The 16,477-nt window shown below is 39.4% G+C and overlaps 1 protein-coding gene across 1 annotated transcript; it reads right to left on the reverse strand.

Moving 5' to 3' along the window:
* Positions 1-10,109: 10,109 nt before the first annotated feature.
* Positions 10,110-12,669, reverse strand: CER1 (cerberus 1, DAN family BMP antagonist). Its single transcript, XM_037798610.1, has 2 exons — positions 12,166-12,669; positions 10,110-10,424 (listed from the first exon to the last, which is right to left on the reverse strand). The coding sequence occupies exons 1-2, from the start codon at positions 12,667-12,669 to the stop codon at positions 10,110-10,112; spliced, it is 819 nt and encodes a 272-aa protein (XP_037654538.1).
* Positions 12,670-16,477: the final 3,808 nt, after the last annotated feature.

Consider the following 16,477-nt stretch of genomic DNA (forward strand, 5'->3'; position numbering starts at 1 on the left):
TATTAAATGATGGAGCTAAAAAAAAAAAAATACAAAGGAAGAGTCAGAGTGGTTGGCAGACCCTTGGGGAGAGGTCCGGGTCTGATCTTTGACCATTGTTGAAGCTGAAAAGTTTGCAGAAGTCAAGTGAGGGAACTGACAAGGGTATATGGTCAAGAATCTGCAAGTCTGCAGAAATGTTCCTCATGAGGCTTGAGAAAAGACCATTGGGTTTGGTGACCAGAATTTTCCTGGGTAATTCAGTGATTTTTAGTAACTAAGTAATATACACTAAGGAGAGAGAAGGTTATTTGGAAATGCGGGCAGTAGGCATAGATTATTGTTGCAAGAAGGTGGTAATAAATATTAGTTTTCTGCTCTTTTTTTAGGGTGGAGGAGGCCTGGGTTTGTCTCTGAGAAAGACCAGAAAATAGAGAAAGAGAAGACAAGTTAGAATTGGGAGCTTAAACAACGCATGTTGCAAGAGCAGTTGTAGAATCAAGAGTCCATAGGAGAGTTATCTTTGTCTTGGAGAAGAAACAGTTACATATTTTTCAAAGTCAGATGCAAAACAAAGAGCAGGAGGGTGACCAAGTGGTAGATTTTGAAGGGGAGCAGAGAGATGCTGCAAGTATAAAATCATAGCGTCAGTTTTCTCAGTGTGGACTCAAGAACAGGAGGTGCTGAGCTCTCACAAACAGAAAGGAAAGAGAGGAGTGCTCAGTGCCAGGAAAAGAGACGAAGAGACTGGAGGAGACAGCCCACCCCATTCATGTGGAGATAATGTTGGCTAGGGGGATGAAATAATCTCTGAGTGCACATGTCCTTCGGGAAAAACCCAGATGCCAGAGGTAATAAAAATAGGACTTACTGCTGTATCTTATGGTTCCAAAACACTTTGGCAAGTTAACTTTTGTTGGTTTCCAAATATGCTAATACAACTGACCTGCTTGGAGTTCACATTATCCACATCTAATAGATGGGAAAACTGAAGTCACTCAGCATTTCACCTTTTGACATCCTATGGTGCCACAGGAAGCCTCAGCTTTCACTGGTAAAAATGTGGTTGAATGATGCGCTAGCAAATAGAGATGCCTGTGAAAATTCCATGGGAAATGCAGGCTCGGGGTGTCATGATGGAGAACAGCATCGAGAAAAAATAATTAAGGAAGTTGGTGGAACCAATGGTGAAAGATTGTCCAACTACTTCAAGTAGTTGGACCACATCTTAGGTTTAGTAAATACCTGTGCTGTTTTGGATAGTGATGCCTACCACACACACACATACACATACACACATATTCACACCATTTCTTTTCATATCCTTGTTCTTTGCTTCTTAGTTAAAGAACAACTTTCACTGGAACTTCATTACAAAAACAAAAAGTTACTCCCAAGCTCCTCCCTCTTCTAGCATGCAACCTTCTCATTCACTCTTTCTCCTCCGATCTCACTTCTTGTTCTTTGGGAAGGACCTGGAGGTATGGCACTATAGTACCATATAGCAAATAATGAAATGGGGCAGTCCTTAGGTTTGGAAAATTCTACACCCTGAAATCATCCCCAGGCCTGGGTTTGTGAAAACCAGCGTTCACTGGCAGACTCTTGCCTGAAGCGGTCCTGTCACAGTTGTGTTGTCATTTATTAATTGCTATGGGAGCCACCAGCTGTCATCATGAAATCTTTTATGGGCACACTGTAAATATTAAAACAGCATGTTAAATTACACCGTGTGCAGCAGCAGCTGATGCTGTTTTATGGATACAATATTAGAGAGTGTGCAGAAATATTGCACTACAACTCCCATGATTCCTATTTCCTACAGCTCCCCTGAAGCATGACGCCAAGCCACCGTGTTAACTCTTTAATCACGGCAGGGAGTCATTTGACTGATCATTTGCACTGAAGCAAACCTTATCCCTTAAACTAGGTGTGTAGTTATTGATGTAGATGTCTTCTGTATACTCACCAGTTAACTTTCTATTGTAAAAATGAGGACAGGAGGATTTTCTTTGAAGTTTCCCAGGGCAGGAAAGAACAGCTAACCTTTCTTATAGTTAAAACAGTGTGTGGGAGTGCACCCTAGGAGCTGTATGGCCTGTCTGGCTTGGCTTAGACTGTATGTCAAGGGGAATAGACATTCTGGCAAGATGGCACGTTTGTCTGTACTGCTTTATTAAATCTACCCAGAGACTGGTGGTTTGATGGGTTGAGCCCTCTACCATAAGTTTTACCCTTGGGAAGACGGTTGCTGCAAAGGAGAGGCTAGGCCTCCCTGTATTTGTGCCTAAGAGTCTCCTCCTGAATGCCTCTTTGTTGCTCAGATGTGGCCCTCTCTCTCTGGCTAAGCCAACTTGAAAGGTGAAATCACTGCCCTCCCCCCTACGTGGGATCAGACACCCAGGGAAGTGAATCTCCCTGGCAACGTGGAATATGACTCCCGGGGAGGAATGTAGACCCGGCATCGTGGGACGGAGAACATCTTCTTGACCAAAAGGGGGATGTGAAAGGAAATGAAATAAGCTTCAGTGGCAGAGAGATTCCAAAACGAGCCGAGAGATCACTCTGGTGGGCACTCTTACGCACACTTTAGACAACCTTTTTTAGGTTCTAAAGAATTGGGGTAGCTGGTGGTGGATACCTGAAACTATTAAACTACAACCCAGAACCCATGAATCTCGAAGACAGTTGTATAAAAATGTAGCTTATGAGGGGTGACAGTGGGATTGGGAATGCCATAAGGACCAAACTCCACTTTGTCTAGTTTATGGATGGATGTGTAGAAAAGTAGGGGAAGCAAACAAACAGACAAAGGTACCCAGTGTTCTTTTTTACTTCAATTGCTCTTTTTCACTCTAATTATTATTCTTGTTATTTTTGTGTGTGTGCTAATGAAGGTGTCAGGGATTGATTTAGGTGATGAATGTACAACTATGTAATGGTACTGTAAACAATCGAAAGTACAATTTGTTTTGTATGACTGCGTGGTATGTGAATATATCTCAATAAAATGATGATTAAAAAAAAAAAAAAAAAAAAATCTACCCAGAGCTACCTTAAGACTTGAGTTGTCCCATAAATCCTACTTGCTCCCCAAAGATCCCCTCTATCCACTGGGCAGAATGTCTGAAACTTCCACCACTATATTTGGGACAGAAAAGTAGGTCCAGAGGGCATCTGTTAAAATGCAAATGATCAGATGATATTTAGAAAATATTGCTAATTTTCTTAGGGGTGATATGGTATCATTATCCTTATCATGTAAGAGAATATCCTTATTCTTAGAAGCATGCTGAAGTTTTAAGGCTGCAGTGTCATGATATCTGTAATTTGCTTTCAGTGGCTCAGCAACATAAAATTGTGTGGTGAATACACATACCCATGCTCATACATATTGAGAGATAAAGCAAATATGGCAAATTGTCAGTAATGGTTGGATTAAGGTCTAGGGTGTGGAGATATTCATTGTACTACTTTTTCAGCTTTTTTTCTGTGTCTGAAATGTTAAATTGGAAAAATTCAGGTTCCTGAGTATAACCCAAGCCCACTGAATCAGACTGTTGGGGTGTGAAACCCAGAAAGAGGTGCTGCTACTGAGCACCTGAAATAAGCTTTAGGCACACTAATATTAATTATAGTGCTAAATGCTGATGGAGGAATAAGTGCTATAAGTATGTGATAAAAAGAGCAACTTATTTTGGGGAGGAAAAAAAAATCAACACAATTAACAACACCTATTTCCTCTGGGTGAAAAATGCAATTGAGTTATCTGGGTAGGAGTAATGTTGCCCATTAATTGCTTAGAATTGAAACTTGAAGGATCAAGAAGGGTCAGGAGAACAGTACAAAATTCTCTTTCTAGAAGAAATCTGAGCAAGTGTTCAGAATTCCTGTGATCAGAATTCTTCAGTGACTCCCTAGCTCCACATTAACTGGCCTTGCAGCAAAATCATCTATGGAGCTTTAAAAATAGACAAATGCCTACCACCGCCAACCCCCACCTCCATCCATTAGAACAGAATTTCTGAGGGTCCTGGAAAGCTACAGGACAGTATTGCCATTTATATTGAAAGACATTAATACATGTCATGGATCCAGGCCTCCTTTCAGTGTCTTACTTGAGCTTGAATATGAAGAGGGATCTGGCTATACATTTAAGCTTTCACCTGTTTCTTGCCTGGGGTTTGGGGAGGACATGGATTTCCTTTTAGCAATGTGATTGTGACTAAAAAAAATGCTTACTGGAAATTCTTGTTTTTTGGGTATTGGTCATAAAAGAGATGTGTTTCTCTTAGCTGGTAGACAAGAGGAAATGATACTATTTCTGTGAAAACATTAACCCAAGTCCCCACCCACAGGTGGGTCATTGGCGATGTGATTGTTTATTTGGAGGAAGGAAGTAGGAAAAAACATTTAAGAGAGAGGAAGGCAATAAAATGGGAATCTGTGTTCTCTCCCAGGAATGTGGGTGGACAGGTGAGGCCTGGCTGTGGAAAACTAGTATTACAGGAAGTCTATTCCTTTGCAGCAGGTGTTATTACTCACCCGTTTCACCACTGTGAGCTCCTGGATGTGAACATTAGATTAAACAAGGAGAAGAGTACCCGTGATATGCATTTAAAATTCACTTTCTGTTCCTAAAATGGAAACCTGACTTTCCTTAATTCTAGTCTGAAGAGGTTTGTGCCACATGATTTCCAAGGTTTCTTCCAGATCTCTGGCTCTTCTAAGCTTCTTACTTTCTCTCCACCTCAATTTATCATATCCGCCATTAAAATTTGGGGTTCATAGAAACCCTTGAGATGCTTGTGAGAATTCTAGACTTTCTCCCCTGAGTTTGCTCATACCAACAGCATTTGCACACAGTTCAGGGAGTTAAGGGACCCCTCTGAAGCTACTGTTGCAGAGCAATACTATCTGAATCTGCTCAAAAACCTTCAAGAACTTCTCCATTGACTATCAGATATGTTCTTAATACTCACTGGCTGCCATTCAGAGTTCCCACTCTTTATACGCTACCTACCCTTCCAAGACCAGCTCCCAAAATTCATTCATTTAATTAAAAGAAAATTTAATAAAAAAAAAAAAACTCACATGTTTCGAGTGTTTATCCCTCATAAAACATTACATTAGAAACAGTGGGGTAACCAAGATATATAATACACAGAACTTGCCATTAAGGAGTTTATAATCAAGAAAGATAGATAAGACAAATAATAACATAAGTTAAAAAGTGTCAGTGGCTGTGGCAGACATTGTTGCTACCCAACAGTCTTTTCCCTTTATTCCTCACTGTCAGAACAAAGATTTTGTTCCATTGTTCACCTGTATTTGACAAAACTCATTGTATTCAGCTCTTTAAAAGGGATGAAAGTAGGAGAGAATCCCTTTTGTTCCACTCCGGACATTGGCATGTGAACAGTGAAACCTGAGGTCTGGAACTTGCAGCAGCCGTGTTGTGACCGAGGGGAGTTTTAGCTTGTGGAGAAGACACTGATGGGACAGAGCAGAGAAAGGAACCTGAGTCCTTGAAGGAATGGTGGAGCTGCTGACCTAACCAGCGAGGGGGCTAAGGGCCCTCCAGTCTTCTTGGTATGTGAAATACATTTATTTATCATTAAATCCATTCGGACTTGTATTTTCTGGTACATGAGTTGAAAATACCCTCACTGATACAAGTGCCTTAATATAGGCATGGATAATGGGCTCAGGGAATCAGAGAAGGGAGGGATTATACACACACACACACACACACACACACACACACATATGCATTTCTATCTTTGCTGTCTTGAAGCAATGTGGCATAGTAGGAAAGAGCTCGGCCTTTGGAGATTTCAGCTTCTGTTGCTCCATAGCAGTGAAACTTTGGGGAAGTTATTTAATTTTTATGAGCCTCTGCATCCTCATTTACAAAATGGTACAGTGCTCCATACCTCATAGGGTTTCATAAAGATCAAAAGAAATAATATATGTAAAATGGTTGACAGTATCTGACAAGTTATGTACCCTCAATATATGGTATTGATATATTGATATGGCTTCTTTCATGCAGACGAAAAATATCCTTTGAATATCTACTATGTGCCAGGAACTTTGCTAGGCATTGATTACAATGGTGAAGGAGACTCCAATATGATCCCTATCCTCATGGAACTTACAATTTGATTACTAACACAAATGAAGATGTAATTATAAACTGGGATGAGTACTATGAAGTGAAGGTACACAGTACCATCAAATCATGTAAGAGGTGACACCAACCTTGTCTAGGGATTTAGGAATGTTTCACTGGAAAAGTGACTTTTGAGCTTAGGGATAGGGGCATGGTGGAGGGATCATCATTCTTGGCTGTATAGGAGAGTAAATGGGAAGTAAAAACATTTAGCTACTTGTTCCTAGACTGTAGGGTCCTTCAGGTCAGTGAATATATTCAGATAATATGTTCATTTATTCATATTCTTTGTACCAAGCACAGGGACCAGACTCATCACAGGCTGTCATGAATATTTGTGGAATGAAAGAATCAATTCCATTTCTAAAATGGGTGTAGAATGTCTACTTCAAGAAGGAAAGGTCTGTAAAGCATCTGAACACATGTAGGTACCAAATAAGTGGTAGCTCTTATTATTATTATTGCTTTATGATTTGCACATACTAGCTCTGGCATTACGTAGTAAGCTCCTGGGTCATGGGAAAATTTGTCTTATTTATCCTTGATTCCCCCACAGTTCTCTGCACAATTGTTCTCCATAACAATTCAGAGAATGAATGACATTCTTAATCAAAAATTAAATGGACAGGTTAAAGAAAATGTGTACATTGAGAAAATAAATTATCAAAGCAAGCTTAACTACTCTCTGCAGGGAATAGTCAATGCCAAGTTTCTGGAATAGAGATGAAATATATAGAAAAAGCCTCTAAAAACTGTTATGAAAACAAGCCAGAATCCTGTGTGGATTAAAAAAAAAAAAACATGTAGAATAACTCATATAAAATATCATGTGTGTAATTAACAGCTCTAATGACATATGTAATGGGCAATGCATAATTACAGTATGTAATGCGCAGGATTTAATATGCTCAGAGACCTCTCAGAGATCACCCAATCTAAAGTAGTCAAACTCTAGCACATGTCCCTATTTTAATTCTCTGAATACCACTTAGAGCCATTTGATAGTTTTTCTTTTTCATTTGATTGATTTTTTTAATTGCACCCCCCTCCCCGCCCTGAGAATGAAGCTCTGTAGGAGCAAGGATCTTGTCTGACTGCTTCATTTGCTATATGCATAGAACCTAGAACTGTATCTTGCAAATAGCTGGTAGGCAAATAAATATCAGTTGAATAAAGGAGCACATACTCAAATATGGTACTGTGTATGTATGCAGAAGTATAAAAGAAAAAAGGATCTATAAGTAGAAATCTCCATGACAGTGGTTTTTCTGGGGGCAGGGGCAGGATAGGACTCAGCACAATGCTTAAAGTGGACTTATATCTGAAATTGTTCATCTTTTAAAAAAAATAGAGCAGCATCAAAAGATGGCAAAATGTTAACTATTAACTTCAGTGGTGGAAATTCAACTGCTTATTATATATATATTTTTGCACTTTTCTATGTCTTTTAAGTTTCTCAAAGTAGATTTTAAGAAACAAAAAAGAAAGCCTGAATGAAGAAAAGTGAATTAACCCCTTGGAGTTTTATAGGATCTGAAGCTCTCTGAAGTGCTTTTACCTACTGGATCATCACAACAATTTTGAGGAAATTATTCTCAGCCTCATTTTCGCAAGGGAAGACATTTGAGACCAAGAGAGTCACCTTGTCATGGCAACTGGTCAAGTGAGGCTGACGCTTGGTCAAGAACCTGCCCTGGAGATTTCTTTCAGAGAGAACATCAGTATCTTTCAAATATGAGAGAACCAGACGAGGAAAAAAAAATAAATGAGCCCGGAGGTTTATGGGCAGGAGAACTCAAAGAGCTAAATCTAAATTGTGGACAATGTGAATGAGAAAATGTTTAAGTAAAAATAGAAAGGATGCTCCAAACAGTCTTAGACAAGTTGCTTAAACTTTTCGAGGATTTTATCTTGCTCTTAAAAGTGTTCAATTTTTGGGCTTCCTCATGCTCCAGCATTTTATATTGTACCATTTCAAATTGCCCTTTTTGTAAGTAAAAATGGTTGAATATGAGCAATTTCATGAGGTTCATGCTAGTATTCTATGAATGTGAACCCTGATAACACTATTAGCTATCTCAACTTGAATTCACATGTGAGGGAAGGGCAGACCAGAGTTTAAAGAAAAGCAGATAATTGTTTGGGGCTTGGGCATGAGAGTCTATTTGCAAGGATAGAAAAGAGAGATTTGCAAGTGTGTCAGGAGGAGAAGGATAGTCCATTTGGCACAGATAGGTTTACATAATCAGGGTTAGGCAATTGCAAACCAAACAGCTGCTCAATAGCTTTTGGCACCAAAATATATTGACCAGCTGGGATATCATTAATGCTTAACAGTTTTATACTATGACCACATCTTGGCCAATTAGTTTGCCTTTGACTACCAAAGGGTATAATATATTCTGATGTAAATGCCACATGTGTGTCTGTATAGCACATATTATATTATATTGATGTGCTGTGGAATATACACTAAATATAAATGCGTTCACTTCTTTGGAATGCCATGTTAGATGGTATGACTAAAGAGGAATATAATTAAAATATAACCTGATTTCTTTTAAAAAAAAATAGTCATTATTCTGGAAAACATTTTGTGTGTAAGTGTACTCTGAGTAAAGGAATCCAAATAATTAAAATTATTTTTAAAAATGAATTTTTAAAGAATTATTACAGAGAATGAAATCTGGCTGGGGAAAGCCAGTTCCACACAATATGTGCATACAAATAAATATAGGCAGGAGTAATGCAACAGCCAAAAGATAGTGATTGAAGGACCTTGACAGAAAGTTGCTTTCAGAGTCAAAAGAAACACTTGGGCCAGTATCATAAACCTATGGAGCCATTTCAGAAATGCTTCTAGCTAGATAGTCTCCAGATATTGCCTTAAAATTTTGAGACAGACAAAAAATATAAGGGTGAAATGTTAGATATTTGATTACTATGAACTCTTCCAGAATGCTTCATACTCTAAAATTTAATACATTAAAATATTAGGAATATTCTCAGAACTTGCAATTGTGGCATTTGAATAAGCTTTGTAATACAAATTTTTTATACGTAGCTATCCAAACACAGAAACCTTATTTACTCCTAATCCAAAATACACGTGGATAAAGGATTTCACCTGTAACTTGTTTCAATATTAAATCATTTGCCGTTTATTTAATTTGACATCTACTGAAATGCTCTGGTAGCTTTTATTAGCATCTCTGGATTGACCTTTACACCTAGTGCTATGTCTCTCCTTCCCTGTAATACAGGCATGTGTTTGATTCCTGAGGAGTGCTCCTCTTTCCTAGGCAAACCACTCAAAGTAACTTCAATGTTCTGTCTTCAAAGCTATAGACCTGGCGTTAAAAACTTTGCATGGAGAGTAACAAAACTAAGGCGACAACCCAGCGAGTTACTCCTTGCATCTATGGATTAAAAAATCAAATAAAACTGCCTGAAATGCAAAGATAGCTACAAGTATGAGATGAGGAAACCTTCCTAAAAACAGCCCAGCTATTTTTTTTTTTCTTGGCTGGTAATTTACAAGCAATAAAGAAGCCCCTCCCTTTTTTTGTTCTAATTTATTTCGTTTACTTCTTTAGATGGAGAGCATTTACCAAACCTTGCAGACAACAGATCATGGAAGATTAGTAGTGGAAAGGACTTCAGTGATATTTAGTTCAATTTCCTCATTTATAGATGAAAAACTTTGAGGTGGAGAAAACTGCTCCTTGTCAACATCTTTCAGTCAGCAGTGGCGGAGCCAACACTAGATCTTTCTTCACAATGTACTGGTAACTAGATCAATACCATTTCCTCTAAATTGTGCTATCTTATGATTACTTTTTAAGCCATCTTGCCCTTAAGATATTATGTACCAACTTTACATTTCCAGACTGAATAATCAGCCACTTTCATTGCTGTGATTTTTGCTCTTCAAAGGTAATAGTGGGAGAGCTCTTTAAGTTGAAAATCCTGGGATAAAGGAATCTTGGGCATGAAGTTCTGCCTGGGAACCAGACTGTAGGAGGTGTCTATTCCTGTGCTCCGTATTTACCTTGCACTGACACTCCTCCACAAGCATCAACGCCTTGACCACGGGAACACGGCCAGGGCAGTTCAGCCTCACGTGCATCGTGCTGAACTTGGCAGGCGAGCAGTGGGAGCAGAAGGTCTGGGGGTGCTGTGCAGCCACAGGAAAATGAACAGACCCACATTTCCCAAAGCAAAGATTGTTCTCGATCACTACTTTCTCACAGTCTTCGTGGGTGATGGTCTAAGAGGCAAACACATTTCCATTAAAGTATTTTTAATATTTCTGTAGTATTCTGTAGGCACAATGCAGAAGCTATAAACAGTAAGTCGAGTCTAACTGAGACTGAAATTTCAAAAGCTTTCCAATTTTTAATGATGATATCCATAAGGGCATAGAGACACTTTCTTTTGAGTAAATTAACACATTTTAGTCTTTAGGAAATGCCTATGTTAATATGAAAATCTTTTACTCTACCTTTTAAATTGCAAACTTTAAGAAAATTTATCTAATGGGGTGTTACCCATTGGAAAAATTCTAATGGTATCTTCTTGTATTTGTAACGTGGATTGCCTTTCTACTCTCACGGTGCGTTGTGCATAGTATATAATAGTTCTTAATGTATGTTAATATATGTTAAGTTTATCACAGAATAATCAGAACATACTGATTTTAATTCTATCCTATTTTGCAGGGCCTATAGAATAGTCAGCTCTATGAAGGTGGATGGGGCCAAGTTGCAACACATATGGCTACCAATCATCATGTATTACATCACGTTTGCCTCTCCCAGAACCCCAGACACCTGAGCTTTATGGGTTCTTCAGAGACTCAAATGCCTTAATTTTATTAGAAATAGGGTTCAAAATAATAAGAAATAGGGTTCTAATAATTAGAAATAGGGTTCAAAATAAGAATTTCAAAGGAAATTTGATTACCTGATTCTTAGGCACAATTTTCTAATTACAATATGGTCCAACAAAGCAGTCATTATTATTCCACAATTGACTTATTGCTGCTGCATAATCTTGCCTTTTCGGGAAGAATACTTAATGCCTGGTACAATTACCTCAAATACTGCCTGCTTAATTGGGTACTATTACTGGACTGTAAAATTTTACTCTGCCCTGTGTTGCTTTTGGTTTGGTCTCCTCATGTTTAAGGCTTTGATGAAATTTCTCAATTTTAATTTAACATTTGGAATTTACACAGTGCCAGAACTGGAGGAATTATTTAGGAACATGCCACTTTGTCTTAGCAGTGTGGAATTCATCATGATAACCACGCATCAGCCTATGTGAACTAGGAGATAGGCACTTCTAAGGGGAGGAGATGTTAATTCCACAAAAAGATTTTTTTTTAAGCTTATGAGAAAAGTTGAAATTCAATATTTTTAGTTATGGTAACACTAGAAATGATATGGCAACTTTTGCCTAAGAACCTCAACATACTGTATGAACCTATGATGTAATTAGCTGGGAAATCCAGGGATTAGGACCAACATAAATGTGTGTGAGGGTGTTTGGGAAGGGTTTCAATGTATTCTACCCTATCTACAGATACAGTTGACCAGCTCGTCTACATCTTAGTAGGGAGCAGAGATGGAGCTATAGAGAAGTTCCGATAATTGCTGTAAATTCCCCATTTTCTTAACTGTAGATACAGTATCACTTCTCTTTCTACATAGACCATCCCCCAAAATGAAAATAAATAAATAAAACCCCATAAAACAAAGTTTTGCACCATAAATACATATTATTACTGATATTGACCATACTATCGTACCATGTATACACCATATCCAGAATATCAAGAAACAGTGGTGTGATCATGTTTGTCAACTGCTATGATGAATGCCCTAGGACCAAATTTATGAGGAAGCCATTCTCTGGCTCCTGGAAGCCTCTTTCCCACTCCCCACCCCTACTACCTGTCCACCCTCCTCCTGCAAACACTTAATCTCTTCTTCCCCTACAACACATACCTGGCTGAAGGGCACTGTCCTACAGGTCTCGTGATGCACGTCATGACTCTTGATGGGCAAGATGATGCCCTGAGACACTGGGCTCTTTCTGAACATGAAGTGGTGCCAGAATTTCTTAGCTTCTTCCTGAAGAGATTTCTCCATTTCCATCCCATCCATTGACTGAGTGAGGGGCTGAGTCCTAGGGCGGAAGTGCTCACTAACCAAATCCCCAGGTGGGTGCAGCTCCCTCTCAGGCTTCTCCCAGAAACTGCCAAAGCTGGACAGCATCTCCTCTCTCTGCCTCTGTTCTTCCGCTGCAGGGCTAGCACCTATCAGGCGCGGCACAGAGACAAACAGATCTGGTTTCTCCTCAGCCTCCTCGTGGTTGTCGGTGGGGAGCTCTCTGCGATTCCTTTCTACCAGCACAAGGGAAAGAGAGCTTGGATTCTGGCTGCCCTCTGGGTGCTGTCTTGCTTTCCCCAGGGGCAAGAGCAGCAACAGCTGAACTAGTAGGAGATGCATGCTGTTGGGGCCCAGCAGCTTCTTTTCAGATTCACAGATGCACAAGGAGAGGCTCCCTCTCTGCAGGACGGTGAACAAACGAATCCTATATAGAGACACCTGCCTTCTGGGAGGGGGCGACAGGTGGTGGCCAGGCAGAGTAAACACATTTACTGTTTGTTTGAATTATGTAGTGCTAATGGCGTCCTGCGATCACTTTGGTTTTAGGTGTTTTTAGAAGGCCCCAGTGAAAACTTGGGGCCCAAAGGGGGATTGGCTGACAGTGTAGCTATTGTCTGAGATTTAAAAAGCTGCATTGGCCAAAACAACACATTCTTTGCTCTGGTTTCCCATCACTGTTATTAGAAGAAAGAACAGAATCAACTAATCTTATGCTGGGATGGAAATGACAAGAACTTTTTTTTTTTATGAAGAAGCATATCAGATAAAAATGAAAGACATTTAGCAAAAGCCCAGGCCTTTAGGAAGTCTATTGACACACACATAGTTGCATATCTAAGAGATCAAAGAAGTATGTCAAAATTGGAAGGAAGGAAAGGAAGAACTTCAGAAATGTAAACTGTTGAGCAGAGGACTCTCTGCCTCTTACATGTGGATTGGGAGTGTAGACTTTCACCGTTTAGACACATAGAAACTTCACAATTCCCAAATTAATCCCCTCCTTTCGTAATAATAATCAAATAATCAGTGCTAAATTCACAACTGGTCAGAGTCATCAGATAAACTCTTTCAATTGTTTACAAATTTCTCAATAGAATCCAAAATAATAGACTGACAGCTCCTCTGTCTTCTTTGAGGATAGGGAAATGTCTCCCCCCCAGCTACCTTATTGATTTTTTCCTTTCTTTAACAAAGAGCCAGACTTGAGAAAGGTTCTAAGAACCAGGTTTGATCATCTTTGGGAATGAAGCCGATTGGTCCCTTCCTTTCCTTTCCCTTACTGAATCCACATCGGCTCCCCATATTCAACAGTAATCGATGACCGATGACCGGGTTAAATAGAGATGGAAATAAAGATGGGCCTTCTGGGAGCAAAAGAAAATTTTTGAAATGACTGCCATTTTAAAATGTTGTAAACCAGCTGAGGGTATGAGGAAGAAACAAGTCCTCGAAAATGAAATGCCAGAGTTGAGTCCAATGTACCCACCTCACTATTCTAACAATATTTCCACTGGGAATTGATTCAGTACTTGCTTACATCCCCCCCCCCACCTTTTATTTAATAACCATGTCTTGCTTTTAAAAAGTAACACAAATCCCTGGAACATGTCACTCACCCCCTTTTCAATACTGATTAAACTTTCTTTCTAAGGAGAAACTTGTTGGAATGTTTTTTCCAGGTACTGTGTTCTTAATAGTTGTACATGATTTCTATGAGATAAAGTCACAAGTAAGTCCATTTATCTATAGTAATAAAACGATTTTAAAATGTAACATCATTTTATCAAAAGAGATAAATTTTCCTTGTACTAATGGTCCATGGAACATTTGATCCATACTTAATGATCATCACCATTTCTTTTAAAGGAACTTTTTAGGGGGAAAAAAAAATGCCTGCTATTTTAATTTCTTATTAATCCTCTGCCATCCAACACAATGGGCCTTCCAGAGCTACCACTCTGCCCCCTGGTTATAAATATGGTGTGGAAGCCACTATGATAGATTTCCTGATTCCTTTTTAACTTTTATTTTCAGTGACTGAAATTCCATTGTCATCAATCATAATAGCTAGCATTCCTCAAAACCAAAGACTATCCCAATGATTCCATTTGGGCTGTCAGTTGCTCAGCTCTGGAATGACTGAATATTGGATATAGCTCAAATAATTTCAGTTGAACTGAAATTTGTAAAACACCCATTTGTGGTCAAGGCATCCTGTTAGATACTGGGAGATGGTAGTAAAGTAAAAGTAAGGAAAAAAAGTAAAGTAAAACTTGGTCCCTGCCCTCAAGCATGTTATATAGTCCAGTGGTTTCATACATTTTGTAACTTAATTGTATTATTTTTAGGTTCATCAGTTATCCTTTTTTTTTTTTTTTTTAAACTTTTCTTTAGCCCTGAACTCCCCTTCCTCTGATCCTAATTGAATTGTCAGTAAATATTATTTAAAAATCACTCATGGAGAATTTCCTTTTGCTGTCATTCCTGTTAGAGAAAATTTTCAAATATCCTGAAGGGTAAATCCAGCAAAATAAAGCCTTCAGTCTTCAGAACTATGGGGCATAATTCTGTCTCCAGCCCCTGTCTTTTGGGGCTGAGGGCAGATCATTTTCACCACTATGTCCTGTCATCAATTCTCAAGCTATGTACGCAATACAGTAGATTTTATTCTTAAGAACATAAACAAACAGTTTGTAGCTTTTGGCAAAAATATGCTGCCTCTATTGGTTCCCAGTTGATACAGGCATCTAGTTACCTCCCAGTTTGGGTGAAGCCAAATGGAGGTCAGGCCTGGAGGAGGCCTCTGGACACAGCAGGAAGCTGGTATGTGACAACAGCCCCACAAATTTGGTGCCCTTAGTACCAAATGCCAGGATGAAATCAGGCCTGAGCTTGGAGGCCTGCTCAGCCCACATACTGGGGAGCCTCAGACCTCGAGAGCCAGAAGGGCCAGTCTCATCGTTCACTCATTGCAATGTACAGCTCATGCTTGGCATGATCAGACCCTCTGTTTTCAGCTTGACCGAGTTTTCTTAGGCACTGAGATGTCTTCAGGTACCCTAAAGATTTCGTGAAGATACCCATACAAAATGTTTCCATATGCTAGCATCATTTTTACAGAATGGACAGGAAGCGGGGCCATGAAATCCTACAACCTGTAAGACGTTTTGTGTTGCGAGTCTCCCCAAAGTCCCCGGGTGTGCCTGTGAGAGAACAGAAACAGCTACATTTTATGTCTGTCTTTCGGAATCACAGAAGGGAGCTAAAAAGAGTTCCTGGTGCTCTCTGAGGGGAAACTGAGAAAGGCTACATTCTTTCCTGAAAATCCCAGGCCTAAATCAACAAAAGGTGAGAGGCAGCGTTAGGGGGTAGGGGGTGGGCATAGAGTTAAACAGGATAACTGAGAGACAGGAAAGAGAATTTGGGAAGACAGATTTGTTGGAAAAACCTCTTTGGGGTATATGCCACATCACCTTTACCTCTCTTCGCAAAAAACAGAAGGCAGATAAGATATTCTCTTTTCCGAAGGACAAGAAAGAGGGAAATTAGGATAAGTGGTTTCCTCTTAAACCTTTTATCATAATTTAGTTTAGAAAGTCATTGAAAATGTAGAACTCTGCCCCCACTACCTCCCTCTCCCATAGCTTTCTAAGGAAAGGGAACTTTAAGGAGGGCCTCATTTCCGAAAGCTGTTCTACTTATTGCACTCATTCATTTATTCGTACAGCAAATATTTGAGTGCCACCGCTGTGCGAGACTCTGGGAATAAAATTCTGAGGTTGTCCCTCTCCAGACCTCCTGGAGTTTTCAATCTATTGGGACCGTCTAGTTTATTCAAAACAAATTGCACAAGGAAAACTTAGGAGGGCACCAGTCCTCTGCTATACAGGAAATTTCAGGTAGATCCAAATCCAAAGACATTATGGACTGCCACGTTGTGTTTGTGCTAATGCCACAGTTGTCACAGAGCAACCACAGAAATAAAGCCTATTGTCTCCTACTCTGCTTCCCTCTGGATATTATAAGATTTCACCCCTCCTTCCTGGCCTACTCCACCAATACAAAAGAAATAGGGTAACACTTTCCATTCATTTTTTTCCCAGATATGTATTGAGCTCAGACTGTGTTTCAAAGTGCCTAGCACTTT

The sequence above is a fragment of the Choloepus didactylus genome, chromosome 10 (genome assembly GCF_015220235.1).
Source record: "Choloepus didactylus isolate mChoDid1 chromosome 10, mChoDid1.pri, whole genome shotgun sequence".
Classification (NCBI taxonomy): Eukaryota; Metazoa; Chordata; class Mammalia; order Pilosa; family Megalonychidae; genus Choloepus; species Choloepus didactylus.

Excerpts from the sequence above, each read along its gene's own strand:
- CER1 (XM_037798610.1), bottom strand. The coding sequence starts at position 12,669 with ATGCATCTCCTACTAGTTCAGCTGTTGCTGCTCTTGCCCCTGGGGAAA. Across the intron at positions 10,425-12,165 it reads GGACAGTGCCCTTCAGCCAG|ACCATCACCCACGAAGACTG; the intron begins GTATGTGTTGTA and ends TTTGCCTCTTAG.